Below are 14777 nucleotides of genomic sequence, written 5' to 3'. Positions count from 1 at the left end.
ACTTGAAAGCTTATAAATTCAATTGTATATAAAATTTAAGTAAGCAACTCTGGCCGAGAAGCGACAGGATCACTGAAAGTCGTACATAAGGTTTGAACATCTATTGGAGATAAAATTGCACATTTTTATACAGAAATTATAAAAAAGCAAATAATTTTATTTACAGACAGATAAAGCTTTGATACATATACACACTGCAATAAATATAGTGATACATGGAATGAATCCGTCTGAGGAAAGCTTGAAAAGCACTCATACAATTTATGTATCCATGCACTGGCCTAAATCTAACGACTTAGAAGAAACACAAGCACATGTCTCAGGCTTCATTTTAAATCTTTGTATGGCACCATGATCAGCTGCTCACGATTGTGATTCACTGATCACAAAACTTGTCACTAAATATATCTAGGAGGGACTCAAGCGTATGATTTTTAAACATCACACGTGGGGGACATGTTGGTTTTTTGTAAGTTTGTGTGTTTACTTCCTTAGTTTGTCTGTGGAGTGTTGATTTCTAGCTAGTGAGTGAGTGAGAGAGAGAGAGAGAGAGAGAGAGAGAGAGAGAGAGAGAGAGAGAGAGAGAGAGAGAGAGAGAGAGTGAGTGTGTGTGTGTGTGTGTGTGTGTGTGTGTGTGTGTGTGTGTGTGTGTGTGTGTGTGTGTGTGTGTGTGTGTGTGTGTGTGTGTGTGTGTGTGTGTGTGTGTAGGTAGGTAGGTAGGTAGGTAGGTAGGTAGCTTACACCTATAGACTCTTCCACCAATACAGTCTTGGTTTTTACAGATAATCTGAAAACTAATGAGATCACTATTATATGGTTTATATGCGTCAACGACATATAACGAAACATTTATGACAGGAAATATACAATGAGAACAATGTGATATAGATATGAACTTATTAGTGCAAAATCTAATGCTCTCGAGAGAAACATTAGAAGAAACGTGTGTATTTCCGAGACTTGGTGGCCCTTAAAACTACACTTTGGTATCAACACAATGAGCCTTCTAAATGAAACATTACCATTAGACGACACATTGTTACTCATTGGACTGGCTCGATGCATGTACAGGTCTCACAGGCCTTTTGAGCAGCTGTGATGAGGGAGTACATGTTCAGCTGTACTTTGTACCGCGGTCTAGAGACCTGATCTGGACCACAATATCTTGACTTTGGGAGGAAAGCCAAGCACCAGAATTTTTGGTTACAAGGAAATGAGGGGCTAGGCATCTAGGGTTGGGGCCAGGTCCTAGACTATGGTGACCAGGTCCGAAAGTTTGGGAACCAAGTCATGGGGTCTATAGGGACCAGGTCCCAAGGTAAGAGCATAACACACTGCACTTACATCAGGTACAGCAAGCCAGAGAGGGATAAGACTACGACGATTGTTACCTGCACCTTCAGGACGAACACGGCTCGCTCTGGGAAAGTCTGGCTGCTAGTATAGTGTTCCGCAATTAGCAGGTGGAGGATAGAGCCTTCACAACACCTTGCGATGAATAACCCATATGTATGTTCAGTGCTTAATATTTTTCTGTCCACTTCATGTCCCTTCAACCAGTGGGCCCGAGGTTCTGTACTGGTTTAGAATGCCAGTATCCCCCGTGTTCAGGTACAAAGAACCATACTAACAGGATCACACTCAGATCCAGCCTGCATCCAGAGCTGTTTGTGCTAGAAACTAACTCCCAAGTAGTGGTGGCGATCCCATTACTCTCGCTCTCTCCCAAGACCCGTTTTAGTGACTCTGGAATTGTGTCTTGGTGCTTCCCAGAGCCATGGAGGTGTTGGCACCAAACTCACCTCAGTTGACTAGCAACAAGCGTGGCCCAGCGCCCGGTGTGCCAGTAGGGCGGGCCAAGTGGGTGCGCTAATGGCACCCGGCTGTTTCAAATGACCGGCGATGTGATGGGAGAGGCGTAGATGTGGTCAGTAGGGGAGGCGGGGGCCAGGGTGGTGTTGGTGCTGCCTGAACGGTCCAGAGACACGTGGGCGTGACGACGTTCCGCCCGCGCGCAGCTCTCCACCTTGGGCGTGAGGGTGTGGGCGCCGGTGGCCAGAGCAGTGAGGTTGTACCGTGGAGATGGGCGCCCATTGAGGGGCGGCAGACGGCCGGGACCCAGACTGGTGGGCCCGCTGATGAGGGGTGGCTGGCGTCCCCGCTCCAGGGAGCGGTGACGACGTGGTGAGGGTGTCACCATCTCGTAGTGGTGATGGTCGGGGACCCCCTGGCATGGCCGCGGTGACCCCAGGAGTCTGGCGGCGCGCGGGGCTGTTACTACACACCCGTCAGGGGCGATGCGTTCTACTTCGGAAGCCTCGTCGCCAGGGACGTAGCCAACATTCTCAAAGCTAGCAGCGGGAGCGGGCCTGGGGCTGTGCTGGTCGAGGCGCGGCGTGAGGTTGTTGTAGGGAGCGCTAGCGTAGCTGACGCTACTGTAATCGGCGTAGTCGTAGGTGTTGTCGTGGGGCGGCAACAAGTCTAGACGCACCGGCTTCTGCTCCATAGGCTGGCAGTGGTCGACGGTGTAGTGGTTGCCCTCCAGGGGCTTGATGCCCGCCCACAGTGCCCGCGATGTGCGGTTGTCCAGCGTGGGCACGGGCACAGGTGCCAGGGACGGGGTTGGGTAGAGCACAGCCTCGCAGCGCTCAAGACCAAGAGCTTTCTCCTTCTTGGCCAGAGCCACATCACTGAGCGGCTTCAGCTTGCCTCTGAGAACACAAGGTCACAAGTTAGTCTCCCAAACAACAACTAACACTCAGCCTCACTCATACGGCGAATGGAAGGCAATCAGGTTTGATCAAAGCAAGGGCAGGGTACCCTGAAGCCCTTGGATCATGATCCCTTCACTAGCATCAAGGCACCCTCTCCCTCACTGAGTAACAAACACTAAATTGTGAAAGAATTCAGTCACGAGCGCACTTCTACACTCGGGAAGTTCATACATATTCACACTGACGCCTCCCACATACACGCACACATATATACATCCATACATAAACATACATGTTTGCACACGTGCACAACGTACACCAGTTTAATGAAAGAGTAGCTCAGTAACAGCCTAAATGGTCTGAGACTGGACAGCAATTAGAGGACGGAAGATAGACATTACTAACCTTAATCAAGCTGAATAAGAACATATGAAAGAAGGAGCTCTGCATCAGGCTTAATGGTCCATGCGAGCAATATTATTATTAATAGTATTATCAATCAGTATCGGTGGTATCGGCTAATTTTGATGGTATCAGTATCGACAAAAAATATGGTATCGTTTCATTCCTAATTATTATTTAGAAAACATTAAAAGTATAATTCGACGGCATAAGGGCGATCGAAGGAGGTATCCCCAGTCTCCTTTCACAATACATCTTACACTACAATCCATGGAGGTGATATATCGTTATATGTAGCAACAGGGGTTAGAACTTGAAACTTCCAAGAACCTCTTTAAAGGAGAGGTTTGGGATTTTGCCGTTTGGATGGCACATCTGAACCGTCGTATCTGCGCGCCTCTGGCAAGACAATGATAGTGTTTCTTTTCCGGGTCACCCTGCCTCGATAAGAGAGGGCCAGCGTGTTTATGCAATATCACAGTAAACAGGTGAAATCACAATATGCAGAACAACCACTAGAAAAAATCGTGAAATTCCAAGCGCTTTCGTGACTTTCTCACACACTATCTATCTAGCTATCTATCTATATATATACATGTATATATATACATATATATATATAAATATATATATATATATATATATATATATATATATATATATATACATATATACATATACATATACATATATACATATACATATACATATATACATATATATATATATATATATATACATATATATATATAAATATATATATATATATATATATATATATATATATATATATATATATATATATAATCACAGAAACAAGCGAAATATTATGGAACATTTAATATCACGCCGCCTTGTGAGCCTATAGCCTGTGACACATCTCCGCCAGGCTGAGACATCAGAAACACAGTGACTGTACCACTACACCATATAAGAATGGAGCGATGGATGTTATCCACTACATGGTAACTCCATCCCTGTGAACACTCGTGATAGTGAATTACTGAGAACGATCTCACACGACGACAAATACGCGAGATTCTGGGATGAAAAGACTTCAAAGAAACGACTCAGCGTTATTCTCAAGAGGGTGAGTGGGTGTGGTGATGGGTGGGGGTGAGTGGCAGTTCATTGAGAGGTGGTGTTATCAGTCAGGTGTGACCCAGGTATCACGGAAGGCCAGACTCACTTCATCACACCCGTGTGACTAATGAACTGAGCTTCGCTGCCTCGTGTTCCTGATGTAATCACCTCTCTTCCACCAACCCAAAACCCAGACAAAATGGAGCCAGAGGCCACCACACACACCGCCACCTACACCTCATTATATTCACGGGGACACTTGTACAACATTTGGGAATCTTTATTAAGGAAACGTTTCGCCACACATTGACTGCATCAGTCCAATACAAAGAAGAACGGTAGAAAAAGAGGAGTTTGAGGTAATCAGTCCCTCAGTGTTCAGTTCATCCTTCAAGATTGATGGACTGAACACATCGATTCCAGGCTTAGTAAGGGACTGATTACCTCAAACTCCTCCTCTTTTTTACCGTTCTTCTTTGTATGAGACTGAAGCCCCTGGCTGGCGAAACGTTTCCTCAATAAAGATTTCCAAATCTTGCACAAGTGTCTCATTCTTCAACTTGTCGGTTTTCTAAACCATCTGTACACATTCACAGGGAGACGCAAACCCGTAGAACCAATATAGCGCCTGTGGAATGGAAGGTACTCAGGGTTAAATTTTCAGCTAATATGAGAGAAAACACCTCAACTATGAAGAACAAAAAGGCATAATATCGTGACTGGAACAATATACAAATAACCAGTACACAGGAGAGAGGAGCTTACGACGACGTTTCGGTCCGACTTGGACTTTGTAAATGTTCCATTTGTGTACTTAAACTATGGTATTTCCCTGGCACCACTGTATCGCCTAAGAGAATCAATAGTGCCCAACAGAAGAAACACTGACATCAGAAATAATCACGTAAAATGAGACGGGCAACGCAGGGAGAAGTAAAACAAACAGTAACAAGCCAGAGACACTCTACTGCTGATGATTAAAACACATGCACATCAGGATTCTTCTGTCGAGCATCATTGAATATAATACTGGAGAAATGCAAGTAATTTTTGAGGTGGTCAGTCCCTATGCCTGAGGGACTGACCACCACCTATCAAGAGTGAGTGACTACTCAGCTTACAATTACTTCGACTGTCTTTCAGTGTCATACTTCCCTGTGTTTGAATGAAGAAGCCTGCTGCGAAGGTGAATAGTTTCGGTAAAAAGATACGCAAATATTAATACATGTGTCTTATTCATCAACATGCCGATACTTTATACCATCAATAATTCGACACTACCATCACACAGGAAGGTGGGAGACAAGCCACGGACACTAGCATCACACAGGAAGGTGGGAGACAAGCCACGGACACTACCATCACACAGAGAGGTGGGAGATAAGCCACGGACACTACCATCACACAGGAAGGTGGGAGACAAGCCACGGACACTACCATCACACAGAGAGGTGGGAGATAAGCCACGGACACTACCATCACACAGGAAGGTGGGAGATAAGCCACGAACACTACCATCACACAGGGAGGTGGGAGACAAGCCACGGACACTACCATCACACAGGGAGGTGGGAGACAAGCCACGGACACTACTATCACACAGGAAGGTGGGAGACAAGCCACGGACACTACCATCACACAGGAAGGTGGGAGATAAGCCACGGACACTACTATCACACAGGAAGGTGGGAGACAAGCCACGGACACTACCATCACACAGGGAGGTGGGAGACAAGCCACGGACACTACTATCACACAGGGAGGTAGGAGACAAGCCACGGACACGTACTATCACACAGGGAGATGGAAGACAAACCATGGACACATACTACCACACTGGGAAAAATATAATATACAATACTGGGATAATGACACAGTGAACATCAAGAAACACAAGACGTCAGGAACACTCAATACCATCAAACAGTGAGTAACATACATAGAGACACACACTGTGTTACAAAGGATGATGTTACACAAGGTAGACACTTTGTATGTGACACAGGAAGGTACACAAGGAATATACTATCATTACAAGCACAAGACACTACCACAGACACAAGACACTTACTGCATCATCACAGATACAAAACACTCTCTGTATCATCACAGACACAAGACACTCGCTGTATCATCCCACAGACACAAGACACTCACTGTATCATCACAGACACAAGACACTCGCTGTATCATCTCACAGACACAAGACATTCAATGTATCGTCACATAGACAAAATACACAAAACACTCACTCTCTGTACTTGAGGAAGGCGATAGCAAGGATGATGCCTAGCAGCGTAGCGGCCACACAAGAGGAGATGATCACCAGGAACCACGTGTCATCGATGAGTGGACCTGCGTCAGGAGGGAGAGAGAGGTTAGTGCTGCGTCAGGAGGGAGAGAGGTTAGTTCTGCGTCAGGAGGGAGAGAGGTTAGTGCTGCGTCAGGAGGGAGAGAGAGGTTAGTGTATAGCGTCAGGAGGGAGAGTGGAGAGGTTAGTGTATAGCGTCAGGAGGGAGAGTGGAGAGATTAGTGCTGCTGCCTCACACGAGAGAGAAAATGCACCAGCCATAACACAATTCAGACATGGCTGAGACATTAATTACTAGTTCAGAGTGTAATGATGTCAGTAATTATATTCAAAAGTTATAAGCAATGACGTAATTATCCTATATCAAGTATACACATCAATAATAATAATAATAATAATAATAATAATAATACAACAAGAAAAGGGAAGAGAGAGAAGTATTAGCGTGTGTCAGAGACAGGTGAGAACCAGGGCTAGCTGGTCCTCAGTACCATCAGCCTGGACTGACAGACTAATTTTATGTCACAAAATTTAGCTCCTTGACGCCGCACACACAATGTACAGACTGTACACTTACATGATATATTAAATATCTATTTAATAAAAATAATGTCAGTAATTAAGCAGATATCCTAAATTACCATGTGACACGCAAAATAATGTGGGTTTAAAATGGGGTTTAAAACCTATCGACTACACGAGGGTCATTATGGCTGCATCATCCAAATCACCTGTTCACCACCAGTCAAGAATACTTTAGTCCCTAAAATAATGATTATCGTAAACGCTCAGCATACATACTGAAAGACATACATCTCTCGATGTATATACTAAATTGACACTTAGTAAATGTAATGTATATGTCAATGAAGATCTGTTAATTGCTTTAGGGCATAGTTCCTAGTTCTTTAGTACATTATTATGAACTACCATCCACAGGATAGATATGAGGTGTACAATAAACTAGCCACTACCATCCACAGGATGGATATAAGGCGTACAATAAACTAGCCACTACCATCCACAGGCTGGCTATGGGGTGTACAATAAACTAGCCACTACCATCCACAGGCTGGCTATGGGGTGTACAATAAACTAGCCACTACCATCCACAGGCTGGCTATGGGGTGTACAATAAACTAGCCACTACCATCCACAGGCTGGCTATGGGGTGTACAATAAACTAGCCACTACCATCCACAGGCTGGCTATGAGGTGTACAATAAACTAGCCACTACCATCCACAGGCTGGCTATGGGGTGTACAATAAACTAGCCACTACCATCCACAGGCTGGCTATGGGGTGTACAATAAACTAGCCACTACCATCCACAGGCTGGCTATGGGGTGTACAATAAACTAGCCACTCTCATCCACAGGCTGGCTATGAGGTGTACAATAAACTAGCCACTACCATCCACAGGCTGGCTATGGGGTGTACAATAAACTAGCCACTACCATCCACAGGCTGGCTATGGGGTGTACAATAAACCAGCTACTACCGTCCACAAGATGGATATCGGGTGCACAAATTAGCCGCTACTGCCCACAATGGTAATGATATGTAAATAGACTTGATCCGAGGAAAGGGAAGGGTGGCTTCATTTTTTTTGGATTAAGAGCCCCTCACCAGCATCAAGGGGGAAAAGGAGGATTTACATGGCGATTTACCTGACGTCTCACTAAGAGCACAGACCTGGTCTGGCCATCCACCGGGAGACCTGGTTTAGCAATCAACCAGGATACCTGGTCTAAGCATCCACTGGGAGACCTGGTCTAACCATCCACTGGGAGACCTAGTCTGGGACCAGGACGTGAGAAGCTGACCACTGACACACTCCTGGTGGACTCCTGGTCCACTGTCACACCTTAGCAATGTAGTTAAATGATGATAGGTTTACACGGAGTCTCCCTGGAGTAGACTTCCGGGGTCAACGCCCGCGAGGCTCGGTCCAAGACCAAACTTACCGGTGGATAGCCTGACCAACCAGGCTGGTGATCATAGAGAGAGAGAGAGGACACATCTCAGACAGGGTATGACTCGAACCCACATAAAACGATTCCTAAATCTCGCAGGCCAGTGTGCTAACCACTGGTCCACGGCGGACTCACCTTTCATGGGTTAGAGTCCCAGCCGTAATGTGATTTATTTTGCAATTATAACAATTTCATGAGTGATAGAGAGGACCTTCGTAACCCAGACCGTGGTCCCATCCATGGCTGAGGACCAGACCGTGGTCCCATCCATGGCTGAGGACCAGACCGTGGTCCCATCCATGGCTGAGGACCAGACCGTGGTCCCATCCATGGCTGAGGACCAGACCGTGGTCCCATCCATAGCTGAGGACCAGACCGTGGTCCCATCCATGGGTGAGGTCCAGACCGTGGTCCCATCCATGGCTGAGGACCAGACCGTGGACCCATCCATGGGTGAGGTCCAGACCGTGGTCCCATCCATGGGTGAGGTCCAGACCGTGGTCCCATCTATGGCTGAGGACCAGACCGTGGTCCCATCCATGGCTGAGGACCAGACCGTGGTCCCATCCATGGGTGAGGTCCAGACCGTGGTCCCATCCATGGGTGAGGTCCAGACCGTGGTCCCATCCATGGCTGAGGACCAGACCGTGGTCCCATCCATGGGTGAGGTCCAGACCGTGGTCCCATCCATGGGTGAGGACCAGACCGTGGTCCCATCCATGGCTGAGGACCAGACCGTGGTCCCATCCATGGGTGAGGTCCAGACCGTGGTCCCATCCATGGGTGAGGTCCAGACCGTGGTCCCATCCATGGCTGAGGACCAGACCGTGGTCCCATCCATGGGTGAGGTCCAGACCGTGGTCCCATCCATGGGTGAGGTCCAGACCGTGGTCCCATCCATGGCTGAGGTCCAGACCGTGGTCCCATCCATGGGTGAGGTCTGGGGCCATACACAATCCTTCCAGTTTTTATACACCAAGGGGGAAACTTGGTCCAGCCAGAGGCTGAATACACTTAGTATTCATGACCACTTCAATATTGCTACATCAAGGTGAGGGACTGACCACTTCAGTACTACTACATCAAGATGAGGGACTGACCACTTCAGTACCACTACATCAAGGTGAGGGACTGACCACTTCAGTACTACTACATCAAGGTGAGGGACTGACCACTTCAGTACTACTACATCAAGGTGAGGGACTGACCACTTCAGTACTACTACATCAAGATGAGGGACTGACCACTTCAGTACTACTACATCAAGGTGAGGGACTGACCACTTCAGTACTACTACATCAAGGTGAGGGACTGACCACTTCAGTACTACTACATCAAGATGAGGGACTGACCACTTCAGTACCACTACATCAAGGTGAGGGACTGACCACTTCAGTACCACTACATCAAGGTGAGGGACTGACCACTTCATACGTACATATCCATTGCTTTTGTTGTGTTCAGCATTTAAGTTAACTCTACCTGGAGGTAGCCTCCAGATATTTTGTGTGTGTGTGTGTGAGAGAAAGAGCGACAGAGAGAGAGAGAGAGAGAGAGAGAGAGAGAGAGTGGGGGGGGGGAATGAAGGAAGACAGTCACCGTGCACAGCAGGGGTGCACCACAAAGCAGGGAGGGCGTGGCAATGGTTCAATAGGGAAAGAAATGGTAGGGAGACTGTAAAGAAAAAGGGAAGGCAGTGTAGAAGGTTGGGAGTGACTGATAGTAGCAGACACAGCGGGCGGGTGGGCGGACACAGCGGGTGGGTGGGCGGACGCAATGGGCGGATGGGCGGACACAGCAGGTAGATGGGCGAGTAACAAGAGAGACCTGCACGTAACACACATGCCATATGTGACAAGACAAAACAGGTCGCATAAAATAGGCCACACAAAATAGGCCGCATATGGTCGTAACAAAAATTTGTTTTGGCGTATTTAGGCAAATATCCTAAATCTGCTTGTACTAGATGAGCCTAACAGTTTAAATATCACAACATTCAAAATAAGAATTGTGAAAAAAATAGTGAACATCCAAGCGCATTCGTGATTTTTTCAATGTCAGAAATATATATATATATATATATATATATATATATATATATATATATATATATATATATATATATATATATATATATATATATATATATATATAAAATAATATCACACACACACACACACACACACACACACAAACAAAAATATATATATATATATATATATATATATATATATATATATATATATATATATATATATATATATGTCGTGCCGAATATGTAAAACTGGTCAATTACCAAGAACTCATTTAAAATTAAGTCCTTTCTAAAATTTGCTCTTATACGTTTAAAGATATATTTTTTTCATTAATGTTGATGTAAAAATTTATAATTTTGCTCCAAAAGGAACTTAGAAAACTTACCTAACCTTATTATAACAAGTGCAATTTATTTTAGCCTAACCCAACTAAATATATTTTAGATTTGTTTACAATAATTTAATACTAAACAAACACAGTGAAATATATTTTTTTTCATTAGGTTCAGAATGATTTTGGTGAAATTATTGCATACACAAATTTTCACTTGTCCTATGTGGCAAGATGAGCGTTGCTATTTAAGCCAAGATCGCAAGTTCTGCCTATTCGGCACGACATATATATATATATATATATATATATATATATATATATATATATATATATATATATATATATATATATATATATATATATATATGCAATAAGGTCACAGTAAACAGGTGATTTCAGAATATGCAAAACAACCACTGTGAAAGAATAGAGAACTTCCAAGCACTTTCGTGACTACTCACATAATCAAACAACAATAAAAGTAATGTATCAAAGGAAGGCATATAAAGGATCTAGACCACACCTCACTATCGCAAAGCAACACCTGATGCGCAACTCATAATAATAATATATCTTAAAATTCTCAATTCCTGGGCAGAACAGTTTGGTAGTGGGTTGTATGAAGGACCTGTCTAGTTTGGCCAGCCGCTGGCCAAACTAGACAGTCAACTCTCACAACAAAGAAACACCTGACGTGCGACGATACCCGACTCATAAGAAAAGAGGAACACTGCAGTAGGTCCGCTGGCCCAACTAGACAGGTCCTCACGACATCCCACTAGCAAAATATTCTACACAAGAAATAAGGTTTATTATTTGTCCAATGTATTATTAAATTCTTCCCAAATTTTATTAATTATAAATGAATCTAATTTATATAAACCAAAGGAAACATTCATATTATTTTCAAAACTGCTTTTTATGAAACAAGATTCAATTATATTTCTTGTGCAAGAATGGTATATAATACCGACAAGCTGAAATTGAGACAGATGTTGCACATGTGTCTTAATTTCATCTTGTCGGTATTATATACCATTCTTGCACAACTTGTCAAACACTGCAACATCATGGAATCTTGATTCTGAGGACATGTACATAACCTTCACGACTACGACAACTACTACTACAACTAACCCATCTCTTTGGGAAGGACCTACTTCCACTGGGGAATCCCGCCTACCAGTGACTATGCCCTCGTCTGCTACACCTGACGTTAGTGTATAAGCGCCAGGCTCCTTGCTTCTGCTTCAGAATCTCCATGACTACGGTGCTCTTCGCACCTACTCCAAGGTTGAGGGACTGATTACCTCATCTTCTGTATATAGTCCTACAGTCTTCAAGTTATGTCCAAGAATTTGTATTGATAAAGCCACTGGATGGCGAAGCGTCTACAATAAAGATACCCAGATGTTGCACATGTGTCTTAACTTTCATCAATTACATTTCTGTCAACCATGGACTTGATACAACTTTCTCAACTTTTTGAAAATCAATTGGATGGTTAAAATCTTTCACTTGAATAAATATTTATGTTGTTTTAATCTAAGTTCGAGACTTTTACCAGTTTGATCGCAATAAACTTTATCGCAAATTTTACAAGGAATCTTATAGACACATCCGTCAGTATTTTGGGGGGAATTCGTTATCAAAAGTTTTTATACTGTATCAAGATTTTTAAATACAACTTTAATATTAAAAGTCTTAAGAAGAGAAGGCATATCAACCAAGTTTTCATGGTAAGGGAGAACCAACATATTTTTAGTTGAGTAAGGTTGGTTGTCCCTTTTTGGGTTGTAAAAAGTATTTCTAGCAATTTTAAATGATTTATCAATTACATTTCTCGGGTATTTCAGATCATTAGCTATTTCACAAATTTTGGATATTTCCTCATCTATGAACTCTGGACTACAAATACGTAAAGCTCTCAAAAACATTGATGAGAAAACAGACAGTTTAACTCTATCTTGATGGGAAGAATAATAGTGTACATAGGAACAGTTATTTGTAGGTTTACTGTGATCTTATTGCATATATATATATATATATATATATATATATATATATATATATATATATATAGATATATATATATATATATATATATATGTATATATAAATGTCGTGCCGAATAGGCAGAACTTGCGATCTTGGCTTAAATAGCAATGCTCATCTTGCCATATAGGACAAGCGAAAATTTGTGTACGCAATAATTTCGCCAAAATCATTCTGAACCTAACGAAAAATATATATTTCACTGTGTTTGTTTAGTATTAAATTATTGTAAACAAATCTAAAATATATTTAGTTGGGTTAGGCAAAAATAAATTATTGTTGTTATAATAAGGTTAGGTAAGTTTTCTAAGACCCTTTTGGTGCAAAATTAATTTTTTTTTACATTAACATTAATCAAAAAAGTATATCTTTAAACTTATAAGAGAAAATTTTAGAAAGGACTTAATTTTAAATGAGTTCTTGCTAATTGACCAGTTTTACATATTCGGCACGACATATATATATATATATATATATATATATATATATATATATATATATATATATATATATATATATATATATATATATATATATACGTATATATATGCAAAACAACCACTGTGAAAGAGTAGTGAAATTTCAAACGCTTTCGTGACTACTCACATTGTGAGTAGTCACGAAAGCGCTCGCCTACAATGTGGCTCGCCTAGTGTGACTATAAATGGTCCAAGTCGGACCGAAACGTCGTCGTAAGCTCCTCTCTCCTATCCCCTCAAGGAAGGTTCCTTGATGTTGGTGAGGGGCTCTTGATTTAGGGAATTGGATCTGTGCTCCAGTTCCCCGAATTAAGCCTGAATGCCTTCCACATCCCCCCCCCAGGTGCTGTATAATCCTCCGGGTTTAGCGCTTCCCCCTTGATTATAATAATAATCCTCTCTCCTATTTGCGGGTTATTTGTGTATGTGTGTGTGCGTGTGGGGGGGTTAAGATGGGTAATCAGATATTCTCTGTGGACGATTGTAACACATGAAACCTCAATGAATATTAATATCAGATTAACTAACATTAAGGGAAACGGTGTTATAAAAATAAAAAAGATTCTCGGCAACTCTTGTCCATTTCCACTTGTCGGTTCTTGCTACCGTCTGGTGTACCTGCGTCGGTTCTTGCTACCGTCTGGTCTACCTGCGTCGGTTCTTGCTACCGTCTGGTGTACCTGCGTCGGTTCTTGCTACCGTCTGGTCTACCTGCGTCGGTTCTTGCTACCGTCTGGTGTACCTGCGTCGGTTCTTGCTACCGTCTGGTCTACCTGCGTCGGTTCTTGCTACCGTCTGGTGTACCTGCGTCGGTTCTTGCTACCGTCTGGTCTACCTACGTCGGTTCTTGCTACCGTCTGGTCTACCTGCGTCGATTCTTGCTACCGTCTGGTGTACCTGCGTCGGTTCTTGCTACCGTCTGGTCTACCTGCGTCGGTTCTTGCTACCGTCTGGTCTACCTGCGTCGGTTCTTGCTACCGTCTGGTGTACCTGCGTCGGTTCTTGCTACCGTCTTGTCTACCTGCGTCGGTTCTTGCTACCGTCTGGTGTACCTGCGTCGGTTCTTGCTACCGTCTGGTCTACCTGCGTCGGTTCTTGCTACCGTCTGGTGTACCTGCGTCGGTTCTTGCTACCGTCTGGTCTACCTGCGTCGGTTCTTGCTACCGTCTGGTCTACCTGCGTCGGTTCTTGCTACCGTCTGGTCTACCTGCGTCGGTTCTTGCTACCGTCTGGTGTACCTGCGTCGGTTCTTGCTACCGTCTGGTCTACCTGCGTCGGTTCTTGCTACCGTCTGGTGTACCTGCGTCGGTTCTTGCTACCGTCTGGTCTACCTACGTCGGTTCTTGCTACCGTCTGGTCTACCTGCGTCGGTTCTTGCTACCGTCT

General features: G+C 43.8%; 1 protein-coding gene across 2 annotated transcripts in view; it reads right to left on the bottom strand.

The window, feature by feature from the left end:
- Window positions 1–86: 86 nt before the first annotated feature.
- The window catches only part of LOC128701516 (uncharacterized), a 433895-nt gene continuing 419204 nt past the window's right edge, over window positions 87–14777 (bottom strand). For both annotated transcript variants that reach the window (XM_053795226.2, XM_053795225.2), the window contains exons 4-5: window positions 6452–6554; window positions 87–2711 (exon numbers count right to left, since the gene is read on the bottom strand). In XM_053795226.2, coding sequence (XP_053651201.1) covers window positions 1889–2711; window positions 6452–6554 — 926 coding nt within the window. In that variant the 3' untranslated portion in view covers window positions 87–1888. The remainder of the gene's footprint in view (window positions 2712–6451; window positions 6555–14777) is intronic.

The sequence above is a fragment of the Cherax quadricarinatus genome, chromosome 78, assembly GCF_038502225.1.
Source record: "Cherax quadricarinatus isolate ZL_2023a chromosome 78, ASM3850222v1, whole genome shotgun sequence".
NCBI classification, from domain to species: domain Eukaryota; kingdom Metazoa; phylum Arthropoda; class Malacostraca; order Decapoda; family Parastacidae; genus Cherax; species Cherax quadricarinatus.
The sequence above is the reverse complement of the archived record's forward strand: the minus strand, read 5'-3'. Positions and strand labels throughout refer to the sequence as shown.